The 15,865-nt window shown below is 44.5% G+C and overlaps 1 protein-coding gene across 5 annotated transcripts in view; it reads right to left on the reverse strand.

The window, feature by feature from the left end:
* The window catches only part of NF2 (NF2, moesin-ezrin-radixin like (MERLIN) tumor suppressor), a 79,890-nt gene that overhangs the window by 45,699 nt on the left and 18,326 nt on the right, over positions 1-15,865 (reverse strand). For 3 of the 5 annotated variants that reach the window (XM_059140835.1, XM_059140836.1, XM_059140840.1), the window contains exons 2-4: positions 6,369-6,494; positions 4,310-4,432; positions 1,962-2,045 (exon numbers count right to left, since the gene is read on the reverse strand). The exons of 1 other annotated variant lie outside the window; for it this stretch is intronic. In XM_059140835.1, the coding sequence (XP_058996818.1) occupies positions 1,962-2,045; positions 4,310-4,432; positions 6,369-6,494 (333 nt within the window). Of the gene's footprint in view, positions 1-1,360; positions 1,873-1,961; positions 2,046-4,309; positions 4,433-6,368; positions 6,495-15,865 lie in introns of those variants that run through there. One more of the 5 variants, XM_059140838.1, reaches the window with a different exon arrangement.

Genomic DNA, 15,865 nt, shown 5'->3' on the forward strand with positions numbered 1-15,865 from the left:
AGCCTTCAATTCCTCATCTGCAAAACGGGCATAATAGTCTCAAGCTGTGGCTCATGGAAAAGACGACGCTGAGTACAGCACGAAATATTCATGTGTAACACTCTGTAAAACTGTAAAACATTACAGGTGCGTCAGATCATATTAATACTGTAATCAGAGGCACCTTTGTAATATTAACCAACAGTCCTAGAAACCGGAAGCAAGCTATAATAATCTTTTGCAGACTTGAAGCCATAGATTACCTTTATTTGTAAGATCCTGAAAATTTACACCGGAAAAAACAGTTAGAACATCCTCCTCCATATGAACCACATATGCTGTCTGTGAATCACTTTCATCTCTAAATTAGTAGGATCCAAATTAGTAGGGCTTTCCTACAGTGAAATCTGTTTAAGCAAACATCTGCTGGTTCCCTGAAAATTTTTTTTTTTTCCACAGGTGGCCTTTGAATTTGTGGCCCAAAATCCATGCAAAGGAAATGTAGCCTTTGAGGCTGAAGCCCTTCAAAGAGAGGTAATGTCCTTGAGAGTTTGGGTCTCCTCTCAGCTGGGGAGAAAGCGCTAAAAAGGAACTCGGTTCTGGGCCAGGAAGTGCTCGGATTTGATGAGAGTGACAATGACTGCTTCATCACTGTCGGGGCAATACTGATTGAAAGGACACATTTTTCCTGTTATTAATATTCTTAATCAAAGCATAAAAGGAAGCATATGTTTTAGTTGAATCAAGGCCCATTTTCTGTTTTTTCAATTACTCATTTTTCTGGGCAGCAGAAGAGGGGAGGCACAAAACACAATCCCAAAGCCATGAATTCTGCCCTTAGCATTACCCAAGATTGTCCAAATGACCTTGGGCAAATTGCTAAGAGCAGATACTCGCTTTTGTGTCTGTATCTATGACAGAGTCAACAATCCCTCCTCAGGCCTGATGAATACTCAGCAAATATTAGACGAGTCATCAAATCATTGAATTGATTCTGGTGCTTCTGTTAGTCTAACCAGCATGAACAGACTCTTTTTTCCCCCCAAATGACAGGCCAGTCATTTCCTGGCTTTGATCTGAAATTTTATTAAGCTACCCTAAAGAAGTGGGCTAAGAAGTTAAGAGTGTCTTATTAATTTTTATAACGCCCCAGGGAAATGGCTTTGTGGACACCTCTAACAAAAAAGGAAAATAAAAATGGAAAAGATTATGCAAAATCACAAAAGTAATGAAAGTGCCCCAATTCTGGGGACCTTTCCTTATGCTGCCGTGGGAGACAGGAAGCAGCACAACCAAATACAAGGGGTACCTGAGGGACGTGAAGCGCCCCTGACTGCCCCTGCAGTTGGTCTTTTTTTTTTTAACTTTATTTTTTATTTACTTTTATTTTATTTTATTTTATTTTTTGGAGTTGGTTTTATGAAAACAGAGAGGATAAAACACAAGAGCGGTGTGATCCTTCACCACAACTCCCAATCCGTGGTTACTTCTTCTCTGTGAACAACACCCCGGCAGCTCCACTGGGCTCAGGGCATCAAGGGGCCTGCCGTATCCAGCCAGGCAAGCGCGTCCGTCAGGGACCGATGAAGGAGGGCACTCTCTAGGCATTAGTGTGGTTCCCGCATACAGGGTGGCTGGTCCTCGAAAGATGAGTTTGGGGCCTTTTTGACCTAAAGGTTATAGTGGGGCCCAAACTGGAGACCATAAGTTCATTTTCCCTGGTTAATAAAAAGTCCTGTGACTGTAATTAATCACATGTGCATAATGAGATTACACAGACAGACTTCTCACAAGAATTCTCATAAGATTACACAGAATCTGGGACAGGGATAATGGTTTCCCCCAGCCCACAAGTCCTAAACCTCTTCCTCCTGCAGAAAGTTTCTCTGAAGCCTAGAAAACCCAAAGAAACAAAAGATTCAGTGATTCCCGTGACACACATTAATGCCAAGGAGGGAGGCACTTGCCTTCTTCAAGCCTACCTTGGCCTGGACGGCGTAAGAAGCCAGGAGCACAGAAGCCTCAGGAGGGCAGTAGATCTTTTCATCTAGAATCTGCTTCTTTACCTAAAAGGGGCAACAAGGGAGACATGACACTATGTGCGCGGAAGTGAGCTGTGCATGCTGGTCACGGCAGATGGCTGCAGGGTGTTCTAACGAGGGCTGCCAACCCAGCCTGTTAATGATTTTCTGACAAAGGGTACAATTTTTTTTATTGCTGCAGACAGGTTGGGAGTTCAGGAACTGAGAAGTTATTGGTAAGATGACTACGCATAAGAAAAACCCTTATCTCTTCTGTTCCTGATCAAATGCTGAAGAGGAAAAACACTTTTCTGTGGTTAAAACAGAGACTGATCTCCGGTCTATGACAGAGGGGAGCTGTGAATTCGGGAAGTGTGAGGAGCATCTCTGGTGGTGATTGTGGCCTTGGCCCCTGCTGAGCGCACACAGCACTGGAGGAAATGGAGTCTACTTTAAAGTCTTAACATAAGAGAAAAGTCAGCAAGGCCACTGAGTTATGACTGCGGGGTGGTGGTGGGGAAGTCTATCACATTCAAAATGCCTGCTCTAAGGAAAAAGGAAGCAATAAAGTTTGATTGATTAAACTTTTAAGTACATGTGAGGTCCAGGAAATATAATTCTTAAGCTATAACGTCGAATTAACATATCTCATTGCATTTAACTTCTTAGAATGGGGCAGCGTGTGATGTTCCAGACACAGAGGCAATGAGAGCCTCATGGGGGGGCGGGGGGCACAGTGAAATAAACACAACAGGAAAGCCAACTTCCTTGTCACAGATGTCAACAGTCACCAGATTCCTAAGAGTAGTAAATTTTGCCTCGCTCAGCCACGAAAACACTCCAGTTTTTCAGTATGAGGGAAAATTAAGCCAAAGTCACATGTGGGATGGGCACTGCTTCTAAGGAAGCACTAATAAGAAAACCATCTCTGTAACGCTAGCACATTCTGGGGCCTAGGAGATCATTATGTGGTTTTAGTCAAAGCACTGCAAGTTTCTAACCCCTTGGTTTCTTTTCAAAGGGGGAAAAAAATCCACACTACAGAAAAACTGCAAGGGTATCCTTTTGAAGGAAAATATCAGGGAGAGGGATGTATGCATACATGTGTGTATATGTAAATATATATGCACTTGTGCTTTTTTTTTTTTTTTTTAATTTGACAGACAGAGATCACAAGTAGGCAGAGAGGCAGGCAAAGAGAGAGAGGAAGGAAAGCAGGCTCCCTGCTGAGCAGAGAGCCTGAGGCGGGGCTCGATCCCAGGACCCTGGGATCATGACCTGAGCCGAAAGCAGAGGCTTTAACCTCTGCAGAGCCACCCAGGCGCCCCACTTGTGCTTTTTTTTTTGCAAAATAAATTATTTGGGGGTTTTACTACCTTTAACTTAATATTTACTGGACGTAATAATCCAAGGCTCAAACTAATTATACGAGGACTCTGTGACAACACACATACATCCACTTTGGGAAGTCATGTAACTTACGCCCCGGGCAGTCTTTTCTGTCACTGACAGCAAGCACCTTTGGGCACACGGGCAGCTCCAGCATCAATCACTACAACTACCCATGAAACCGGAGCAGCGCTCTGATCAAGCAATAAGAACACCAGCAAAACTGACAGGGTTTTCATCCTCCCACTAACGCCCACTCACTGTGCTCCCAACGGCCAACTAGCAGTCTTTGAACCCACAATTACAGAGCTCCGCCTTTCTTCAATTCGGTTGAGCAGTTACTTCTGGAATGCCCACTGGGCACTCGGTGAGCCTTGCCTGTAAGGGGCTTACACTCTAATGAAGGAGCGGGAAACGAGTAAGACATTTATAGATAATGAGCGGCATTAAGCACAGTGTTTGAATTTCCACCATGTGTGGGATTAGCCATATGGAGTTAAACTCCAGCTTACTTGCATTGTGAAGTCCTGTCTCAATGACAGCAGATTTCAAACTTTTGGAAGAACTACTCTTTCTAAGACCCTCTCTTTGGACTTCCTTTGTCACTCCCAGGTACTTTCCACTCAGTGACAAGAAAAGAGGATCCATCCTCAAAGATGCTTCTGGTCAGGTACCCCTTCATACGTCACCACGGTTTTGCCATCTCCTCTGACACCCATCAACATCACTTGAGCTTAGCTCTAGCCTGAAGACTCTTCCCCATCACTACGGAACCAAACGGACTGACTTCCCAGAGGCAGAACATCTTCACACCGCAAAGGAGTCTGTGGTCAGCTCTGAGGGAGCCATCCAGGCTGTCCTGGCGACCAGGACTAGGGGAGTTCTCGCAGAATGAGCGGGACTAGCATGCACTTGTGTACCTGCAAGAAGAAGAGATGCTGCGTGATCTCCTGAACCAGCTCCTCCTCTGCATTCTCAGGATAAAATTTGGCCAGGAAGTGAAAAGTGACCGGCTCTTCCTTTGAAACATCATGATCCAGTACCTGCGCAGTTACAGAGCGAAGGAAGACAAGCTATGTTGGCACCTGTTCCTCCCCTGCCACCACCAAAGAGCCTTTTACAGGGAGCATATAAACATTTTTCCCTCTCTAAATTCATCACATTTCCCAAAGGTTATGATCTTACGGTTTGAACCATTCACAAAGCCATCTATAACAAGGGGGAATGTTCACCTCCCATGGCGTTTCTGAACCAAATTAATCAATATCCCCGAGGGGTGAGTGTCACTGAGATTATTAAGGCACAGATGTTCTTAAGGCCACAGAGATAGTTAAAAACTAGAAATTTTTAGCTCAAAGGTATTGGGCACTATCTTTTATAGTAGAATGAAGGGTTTTTTAATTTTCTAAACTCATGGAATCTTCCTTTTTTCTTTTTTCTTGCTGCTAACCACCAATGTTTAGGTCCATATTGGGAGCGAGCTTAGAGATGATGGACCTTATCTTTGTGAAATCCCCTAAACATTAAGTGAGCAACAAAAGACAAACGTGTCCGTGGTGGCAACCCTTTGCTTCAAGGAACCTCTAGAGATGCCCTACGAAATAATTGAGCACAGTCAATAAACCAGGCTGCCTTTAATCTTCCAACAACTTCATCCACCCACTGAAAAGCCTGGACCATCTGCTCTCCAGAATGAATTTCATTTCAGGACATAAACATGCCATGTGACAGGCTACAAGGCTCCATTAACATGTGTCATAATTTATTTCCTTTGAGCAGCAAGGTTCCACGGCTCCTGATGCCCCCAATCTAATATCCATTTGGCCAACACTCAGGTATGATTTAAAATTTACTTTGCGAAAGAATCACAAAAACATACAGAAAATTCTGCTGTCTTAGATAGGTAGCTCTTTGTGCCCCTACCCAAATTCTAGGGGGCAATGTCCAAGAGACCCACAATAAGCCAGATCTAGGACACGCTCACTGACATTGGCACATGGTGGCACTCTGATGTTCATGATCGTTGGCAATTACCATAGGAAATTTATTATCAGCGGAGAGTCCAACATGAAGATTCAGATTACTGTGTACATATGGAAACACAAGCTTAGAGTCAAACTTGTAAAAAAAAAAAATAGGAAGCATTCATTGTCTATCATGCCATGCAGCAGATGATGATAAAAATCAATTGCTGATGGTACCATTTGGGGTAAGGATTAGACACTGACTTACTTTGAGAGGGGTCTTTTAGTGGCTACTAACAAAAACAAATGGCTCCATTCCCAAATATCTTCCCGGTTAGGTAGGCAGGTAAGTAGGTAAGTGTGCCTCTGTGTGCACATGTGAATCCACACAGACAGCAACAATTCCCTATTCCCAGGCAATATCCATTTTTAAGCCACATTAGAACTGCCAGGAGCTCCAACTTGTCTTTCAAGCCTTAGAAGCCCCAGAGAATAATAAAGAAAAAATGGATAATTTCTTTCTTCACCACAGGAACCAGGGCACTCTCTATTCCTTAGATCATGTGAATGACTAAATTGAGTTGGGCCACAGTATTTCTCAAAGACTTAAAAACATTCCCTAAAGAACAGGAGTCCCAAGCAAACCTTTCAAAGATATAAACTATTAAAAAAAAAAAAAAACAGGTTATCATAGTAATTTTTATTCATAAAATCTGACTAGTGGTTCAATAAATTGAATAGCATAAAGCCAGAAGCTTTAGTGATGACGAGTAAAGAAGCCAGGGAGGGCAACAGTTTCCTCCTGGTTGGTTCTGTGGGCCTAGGAGAGTGTGTGAGGAGCAGAAAGCCTGTGGCGTCTCAGGGACCTGTTTTCTACACGACTTACTTCAGGACTTGCCCCCTTCTCTACTGGGTGTCCCTAGTGCCCCATGATGAGCAAAGAAGCTAGGCATATGCTCAGGGAAAAACCGGAGCACACACTAGCCTCACTGATCTCATCAAGTTCCAGCCCAACCTTCTTGTCCATTTTGAGCCAGGCCACGGTGTCCTTGATCGTGTACTGCAGTCCAAAAAACCAAGTTTCCCGAAGCCCCAGGGTCCGGCATACCAAGTCGAAGAGGTCCTTCCCTTTCCACTTCATCTGGAATGTAACAGACCAAAAGGGAGGGTGTTGTGAGCAAAAGTCATAATCCACTTGAGCAAAAACCTTTTTTTTCTGCGCTCCCTGCTCTCAGGTTCCAAAACATGGGGATGACACTAAGACAAGCACAGCAGAATCCCTCAATAATTTTAAAGCTTCCTACACAAACCATGAGTGGGGAAAATACCAATTAGAGCTTAATGGCTTAATCACTGCAAAGCATACACAATACCTCCCTTGGATAGTTCCTTATAGATCTTAATATCCCCAAAGCTGCTAATTTAGGAAAGCTGGTAAATAAGCACCTTCATTTAGGAGAGTCCAGCCTCTTGAGTTAACCCAGGAAGATGGCTAGCTTCTAGGACATTAACTGATTTTTTTTTTCAATTGATTAATTGATTTTTTTTCCCCTTTTAAAATCATGACACTGTCCTTTGATAAAAAGCTACCAGGGGGATGCCTGGGTGGCTCAGTTGGTTGGATGACTGCCTTCGGCTCAGGTCATGATCCTGGAGTCCCGGGATCAAGTCCCACATAGGGCTCCCAGCTCCGTGGGGAGTCTGCTTCTCCCTCTGACCTTCTCCTAGCTCATGCTCTCTCTCACTCTCTCTCAGATAAATAAATAAATAAATAAATCTTTAAAAAAAAAAAAAAAAAAAAGCTACCAGGTTTTTTGTTTTGTTTTAAAGACTAGACTTCCTGCAAGTTTTTTTTTTTTTTTTTTAAAGCAACAGAGGAGAGGAAATGGTAACTGAAGTCCTAAATCATGCACAAAAAGAACCATTAGCGACCAGTCAGCCGGACCACAGGTCTCTCCTAACCCAATGAAAAACTGAGGCTAAAGGAGAGGGGACTCAGCCACAGTCACACAGAGCAATTTCAGACTCTTGGTATTTAAACTTGGGGATGAAGAGACACCAATATACTGCAGCAAGCTTACCCCATAGCTTCACTTTCAAAAGAACCTAAAGCAAGGCTACTAAACCCTTTTCTCAGCTTCAAGCTGAGAAAATGGAAAAGCAAGTTCAACATCTCAATAAGAGAGGAAAATGCCCAGCCGTCTTGGTAAATGTTGCCACCTTGTGGTTTCCAAGTTCAATCACGCAGGATGTTCCCACACTAGACCCAGGCTTGCCCCTGGGCCCCCAGCTCCATTCCCAACCCCTCCATCTGGTGCACATTCAGATACACACCAGCTGCAGCTGTGAGCACATGAGACACATCCCAGAGATGGAGGTCACAGAAAGAATAATTTGGGGATTCAAATGCAAAGTCGCCAGACACCGGAAGGGCAAGACCACTCGGGTGCAAAAGCATCTCTCCTTCTGCCCTCATTAGAAATCTCCAATGTCCTGGCACACGGAAGATGCATAATGAAAAGGACTGGGAGAAAATCTAGGGGTTAGAGACAGGTTATAAAAGCAAAAGGAATAAGTAAGTTAGACTTCTGATACCAGATTGACTTTTGCCAAAACCTGATTGTACAGAGGATTTTTCAAGTAGGCCTTCTATTTTTAATATATATGAATGAACAGTATGTTCTTTATGAGGTACTCAACAGGAAAGCCCATCCCTTCTCTGTGTTTACAAAGAGCAAAGTAGCAAGAGAGATGGAAGGGCACCAAAACCGCAGCAGACAAGTGGCTGAGATATGAATTGGCTTTTGTCCTTCACTGGGGCCATTTCTACTGTCTGCCCTTCCAACTCCGCCCCATCAGCTCCCGTGACTTCAGTGAGGCCCCTGGAACACTATAAAGGTTGAGGTCTTTAGAAATGATTTTGAGTAGAATAAAATAAAATAACAAGTTCTATGTATAAAAAAAAAAAAAAAAAGATCTGCAAGGCTATGAAATGTTGGCACACCCATTTCTCCAGTCTGATAACAGCCCAAAGGGTTTTTTAATTCACAGCAGGTTTTAATACCTACAGGCAGACTTCACTGAAGAAATGTTACTTTGGAAAACTAGAAGCTTCAGGACGCTGATTATCCTCTTGTCTCTATTTTAAGCCAGTACATAGTACATAAATTATAAATGACTACCTTTCTACAAGATAATGTAGCGCTAAAGAACAGACATTAACTTGGAGAAGTTGAACACCCAAGGGCCAGGAAGATCATGGTGTCGATTCCCAGGCTGCCATAACTCACAGCCACAGTGGGGCCCAAGCTCGGCCATGGAGGGGCTGTCCGAACACTGCAGGACGAACACTGCATCTCAATCAAGGCTTCAAAGAGGATGAGTGAGTGAATTTCTTGACATTGGGGGAGTTTAAATTCTCAAGCATAGTATCATATGAATGCAGTTTTCCTGTATTCCTTTCTACTTCTTTGTTTTTAAAATGCAAAACAATCCCTGCCAAATGCAAACAGACAAAGTCTTTGTTCTCAAGAAGCTTCCAATACTGGGGGGGGGGGGGGAGGGGGGGATTCTCCCACCAATTCAGAATGCCCTATTTAGATTCTTTTTTTTTTTTTTAAAGATTTTTTTATTTTTTATTTTATTTGACAGAGAGAGATCACAGGTAGGTAGAGAAGCTGGCAGAGAGAGAGAGAGGGAAGCAGGCTCCCTGCTGAGCAGAGAGCCCGATGTGGGACTCGATCCCAGGACCCTGAGATCATGACCTGAGCCGAAGGCAGCGGCTTAACCCACTGAGCCACCCAGGCGCCCCCCTATTTAGATTCTTAACTTTGACTCTAAGGATCACAGAATGTCAGAGTCAGATGTGACAGCCAGAGTAATTACCTACTGTTAGACCCTTCCCTTTAATTATAAATAAGGAAACTGAGTCACAGGTTCTTTGGCAGCTTTCTGAGTCAGACACTGGTCTTCTCCCTGGTGATCTAAGGTGGGCAACCCCTCAGTTCCTCAGTGGCCTCTCTGCCTGCTCTGAAGGCTTCCGTTTGTCTGGCTCTCCACCAGCACTTCCCAACCACCTTTTCCAGTAAGAAACTCATGTTGTAAACTCTTCTCCTGCCCTGAAACCAAACCCATTCTTGGAAGAGCCAGATACTGCTTCTTTACAGCTCAATATGAATTAAAGCCTCAGCTATCTCTTACTCTTTCAAAAAGCACTACAGAGCCTGTCCTCTGTGCCCAGCAATGCCAGTTATGGAGAATGCAAAATGTTGGACTCATGGTCCCTGGGAGACACAAGGAAGGACACTTAAGTGAGAAAAGGTGTTAGAGAACAAGTGAGAGCTAGACGAAGGAGGGAAGGAAAGAACTCTAAAAAAGAAAATCATGATATCTACAGGGAAATTCAAGTCATCTGATAGAGCTGAGACAGACAGCCTGAACTCAAGATGGGGTGTGGTGGGAATTCGGTGCCATGTGGGGCCAGGTGGCTCACCATGGAGTCCTTGAAGACTCTTGGGAAGAGAGGTGATAGGATCAGATCAGCGTTCTGGAATGTGCCTCCATCAACAAGGCAGAGAACAGGTTGGAGGAAAGGAGCCTAGAATCAAGAAAAGAAAAAACAGAGGCCAACTCTGCCTGGATGAAGGAAGTGGGAGAGAGGGAAGACAGACTGAGCACTGGAAAGGAGGGAGTCGCCGAGCTGACTCCTGAGTGCCGGTGGGGACTGAGGGAACAAGAATGACGAGTGACACCTGCATTTCTGGCTTGAGCATGAGAGATAGCAAACAGGAGAACTACACGTTTCAGGGGGAATAGATAAGCAACCAAGTGTTAGGATAAGTTAAAGTGCTGGAGGAAACCAGGTAGCAATGTGCTAAAGGCTTTTGATTGTAACTCTTATTAGCTCTACTTATAAAAGAAGATGCTCTATCATTAAGTAATTACAAAGTTTTTCTTTTGGGTTAAATCTAACCTCCAACATGTTGTGTACCTACATGAGCTTCTACTTTTCAACATGTCCTTCCCCAAGTGTATGAGGTTCGCTTAGTCCTCCTAATTTGGGATTCTCCTTCTTCACAAACAAGAACCACTGGTCACAGTTACTTTAGGTGGTTCCCATGACACTCTGTGAAGAGAGGTCCTAGGTTGTGAATGGGCTTCTCTGGTGCCCGCTGACTCACCAGAATGTGACCGTGCCTGTCTTTACAGTTTTATCAGTGATCCCCTGCACTGTGCTGATGCTGTAACATGATCTGAATATCTCCTAAGATTGTAGGCGCCTCAGAGCAAGAGGGACATCGGTCATCCTCTGTTGCCCACAGCACCCAGCTGACTTTGTATATACAAGACACAGCAGGGGCGCCTGGGTGGCTCAGTGGGTTAAAGCCTCTGCCTTCGGCTCAGGTCATGATCCCAGTTCCTGGGATCGAGCCCCACATCGGGCTCTTTGCTCAGCAGTGAGCCTGCTTCCTCCCCTCTCTCTCTGCCTGCCTCTCTGCCTACTTGTAATCTCTGTCTGTCAAATAAAATAAATAAAATCTTTAAAAAAAAAAAAAAAAAGACACAGCAAACAACGACCATCCAACAGAAGACTTGTCTAATTCAAAAACCCAAAGCTCAAAAACTTAAAGCAAAAATTAGCCCCCATAAGGGACACCTGGGTGACTTAGTCGGTTAGGTGTCCAACTCTTGATTTCGGCTCAGGTCTTGATCCCAGGGTCATGAGACTGAGCCCCACATTGGGCTCCACACTGGGCATGAACCTGCTGAGGATTCTCTTTCTCCCTCTCCCTTTGCCCCTCCCTGGTTCCCCTCCCTCACAGCTCACACACGCTCTAGCCCTCTCAAAAAAATAATCTGGAGCACCTGAGTGGCTCAGTAGGTAAAGCATCACCTTTGGCTCAGGTCGTGATCCCAGGGTCCTGGAATCAAGCCACACAATGGGCTTCCTCCTCAGTGGGAAGCCTCCCTCTCCCTCTGCTCTTCCCCCTGCTTCTGCTCTTTCTCTCTCTGTTAAATACATAAAATCCTTTTTTAAAAAAATGATTTTTTAAAAATCCTTCAAGAAATACTTGGTGAACACAGATTGTGTCTAAGCACCACCCAAGGTACAGGAGATAGAGAAAGAAGACAGTCTCTGCTCTTACAGAATAGGACTAGGGCATGAGTCAATCAGGAACAGATAATCACCTCCCTCGCCCTACACACAATAATCAACTCCAGTTATGAGAGCCAAACAGGGACCCTCAGAGGGTGTAGGGACCCCTGAGAAAGAACCCTCTATCCTGGAGGGGTGGGAAATGGTATCTAAATCAACTATCACGGTAGGAGAGAAGCATCAAGTAAACACTGGACTTGGGGAAGGAGCGAGCCGGGTAGTGTGTTCCAGGCACAGGGAATAGCATATGCAAAAGTCTAGAGGCAAAAAGCTCAGATGAGGGCACCTGGCTGGTTCAGTCAGTGGAGCATGTGACTCTTCATCTCAGGGTCGTGAGTTCTAGCCCCACACTGGGTGTAGAGATCACCTAAATGAACTTAAAAAAAAAAAAAAAAGTGGGGGGGCATCTGGGTGGCTCAGTGGGTTAAGCCTCTGCCTTCCGCTCAGGTCATGATCTCAGGGTCCTGGGATTGAGCCCCACATCGGGCTCTTTGCTCAGCGGGAAGCCTGCTTCCCCCTCTCTCTCTGCCTGCCTCTCTGCCTACTTGTGATATCTCTCTGTCAAATACATAAATAAAATCTTTAATTAAAAAAAAAGAAACAGCTTAGATGGTCCTTGTAGGAAATGAAAGCATTTATAGTTCAGTTTGACTGGAGAACACTGCTGTACTTCTAAAAAGACCAAAAGTACCACCTAAAACCAATTCTTTGTCAAAAAACTCCACCTCTTGTTCTAACCACAGAAAGTGGTTACCTACCAAAAAGTTATTCAGGTGACTGTTTTCTCCTTTTTTTCTTCCAAAGGATGGAATATAACCATATCTAGATATTCTAGATACACGGGAGAGAAGTGAAATCATTACTAAGATGGCTGCCTCTGTCTACTAGGGTTTAATTCTTTCCAGGAGCCGGTCTAAGAGGCAAAGACAGGCGATAGTTACCTAAGATCAGTATGAATCTCAGCGCTGTCACTGTGTGACCTTGGGCAAGTTATTGAATTTCCTTGTGCTTCGCAACGGGGCTGATAAACAGACCCTGTCTTAGCAGACTGATCTAAGGATTAAGTGCATTAATATATTTTAGAAGCCTAAATGCTTTAGTAAATATAGTGCCCAGCCCATGGCAAATTCTCAATAAAGGCTGGTTATTATTCACTCTAAGCCCTCCTCCTCTCCTTACATTCTCAAGTGGTGCCGTGTCAAGCCTCCCGGTCCTGTTTCACTCCAGGGATGATGGATGACAGATCAGAAAGGGCACCATCAATTCTCATCGAGCTACCCATGCTATCACTCATTTGACAAACATTTATTGAGCACCCACTACGTCCTAGTCATTGTGCTCGGCACAAGAGATAAATGACAAGACACTGTCCCCATTCATGTCTGACAGGGAAGAAAGGTAGGTAAATGAATAACGAAAACGCACCCTGGGAAATGCTAACAGAACAGGGAACACAGTTCGAGCCTGAGGGATGGGGGTCAGGGGCTTCACAGAGGGGACACTGTCTGAGCTGGGTCTGGGGAGCCAGGCAGTAGCTGGTACCCTGGTGAAGGGGCTAAAGAAAGGGAAGTCATGCCAGCTGGAGGGAACAGCATGTCTGCCACTCAGGTCCAAGCTGTTGCAAAGTGAAGGAATGTTCTTTGCACTTTTCTGGTATCTGACGAGCAGCCTAATTACGCTATCTGCAGTACTGAATGTTCAATGCGGTACTGAACATGCTTCTGCCCGATGCATGTGACGCTTCGGACTCCACAAGTTGACGGCAAACTACGCTGCTCGGTCCTCCGTTCTGAACAGCCATGCATCCCGTAACAATACCTGCCAGGTCTCTAAGGAGCTATGGCCAGGGGGATGAGGCTCATGTTTATTTTGTTACTAAAATATTTCCTTTCCTGATACCTTTTAGCCCATAAGCCTTTCAGGATTTGCACTTAACACTACTTAAAGGTCTTCTGCCAAAAACAGAACAGCTCCTGGGTCTATTAAGTGTTCACTGAGGCCCACATCTCCACCTGGCCAGAGTGTTTGAACTGCTCCACACACACCAACACTGCTCCCCTCTCAGCCCCTGAAGAGCAGGGACACTCACAGGCTGGTGATCATTTTGCCGACAGAAAGAGACGGCAGGACTGAGAAAGGCGATCTGCAGGGAGAAGAGCAGGGAGGAGTGCAAATCTGGACTCCACAGTGTGTCAGCTCCAGCTCCGTGGGCCTCGTCCTCAAGGTGCCCTTCAAGCGGGAGGGGGTTAATGGTAGCAAGCCTGGAAGTACAAGGCTTCTCACTTTATGCCTCTGCTCTCCCATTACTTTAACAGGCTGCAGTGCTATTTCATAGATATATACTTGTGCCTGTATCAGAGATAGATGCGTATGAACTTTATAAACAGGACTAAGTGCTATCAGCTTGTTATTTTTCGTAGGGGCTGGATTTATGAGCTTTACCCAAAGTGAAGTGCTTATAATTTATCAACCTAGAATGTTTTAAGTAAATAGCACTAAGCACTCACCCTCTGCAGCAGGGAACAGAGAGCTTTTCTGCTGTAGGAAGCAACTGGCATCAATAAACTACATGCTGATTGGGGTCTATTACCCCAGGAAATGTTATGAATAGCAACCACAATGGTCGTCTTACAGTTGGCCAGGTTTGGACACACAGCCCTAAAATTTCTTTCTTTTGAGCCTTCACACTGCATTCTCCCACTCCTTTCTCTGGGCCATGCAGCCATCAACAATCAAATCCCTCTCCTTCTTACGGATAGAACCAGGGAGGGTCAACAGGAAACCAGCCAGCCACATGGTGGGAAAAGGCCATGGCTGAACAACACGATTAAACGACAACTTTTTTGAAGAAAGAGAATCGAATTTGGCCGCCATATGTGAAATGCCCGAGAATTAGGCCACAGAGAAACTTCGACTTTACAGAGAAGACTCAGATCTGGGAAAAGCTACAGAGAAACAATACTCCATTTCATAGAGGTCTGGGGGACTACATATTTTGGCCACACAAAGAATGCTATTCGATTAGCTATCTATTACACAAAAGATGAAAGAGAACAACAGACCAGACAAACCCAGCATTCACTTCTTAGGGTTTAGCTCACAAGCTGCCCTAGTATTTGCCATAAAAACTGTAAAGAGGCTGGCCCCCTTACATATAGAGTGATGAAGGAACTGGGTCTCTCTGTGCTCAGGATATGTGCCACGTGTCTACCACTTTCAGAAACAGAAAACCAAGGATGACTGTGATTTCCCCTCTCAATATTTATCCCTGACCGACTTCTGCAGTCATGACTAGCCTACAAGAACTGGTTTATAAAAGTCTAGAAAACTTAAGATGTTAACCTAAAACAACTTTTATTTAACCATTTTGGAGGGAAAAAAACCTAGATGACAAATACTTCTATTTATAAGATAAACAAAATGGAAAAAGTTACAAAAAGGATTCTGCTGTGCAGTAAGTGAATGAGGAGCTCCATTAACATCTATTCTGGTTAATCAATGAGGATAAAAAAGTGTAGTAATGCAGAGGTAAAACCGACAGGACCCATTTCAGGATGTGGTATCATCACACTACAGAAGCGGGTTCTTGTGTTTCATGAGCCGAAATTGCAAAACTATCGAGTCATGTCTTGGCACAAGTAAAGGATATCCCAAGCCTAATCAGCCATTATTTCCCAACACAAGGGAAAGGGGGATCCTCCAAAAAAGAGACTAATTTCTTTGCTCTATCAATCACAACCCCTACATCCCTCATCTAAATCCGAGCAAAAACCTCTTTGCAAAAAACCCCACCTCCAATCTCTTGCCTGTCAGTTTCTGCCTTAACCCCAGCCAGTAAATTTCCTCTCCCAGTCCTTAAATCATCTGCTGTTTGCCAAATCCATTTAAATTAATGGTTTCAAGGCCCTCCACCAATTACTTCCTCCCTGCAACCAATTACCCTGCTTGTTAAAACCCAGCCTGTGCCCTCCCCAGTCAGCAAACCTACGTGCTTCCATTTATCCAGAACCAGATTCTTCTAAAGTCCATCCCTCACCTCACTACTGTCCCCTCCCCCATCCAACTCCAGATAAGAGAGTCAGTATGTACTTTACATACACAGAAAAAGGAGGTGTTTGTCTTTCCCCAAGGTTCCTGTCTTTCCTCCAGTCTTACAGGTCACAAACTCCTTGAAGGCAAGGGTTACTACGCACACATCACACAGACACACACACTTTAGGTCTCCCAGAACCCAAGCAGGTGTGGCTTAACCTGTGGCCACCCTGTGCATGCTTCTGGTTGCCTGATGATGTTCATGGTGATGATGATGATGATGACCAGATGAGGCTTCTGAGGGGAATAGTCTTCTAAGTCAT

This window comes from Mustela lutreola, chromosome 11 (assembly GCF_030435805.1).
Source record: "Mustela lutreola isolate mMusLut2 chromosome 11, mMusLut2.pri, whole genome shotgun sequence".
Taxonomy (NCBI): domain Eukaryota; kingdom Metazoa; phylum Chordata; class Mammalia; order Carnivora; family Mustelidae; genus Mustela; species Mustela lutreola.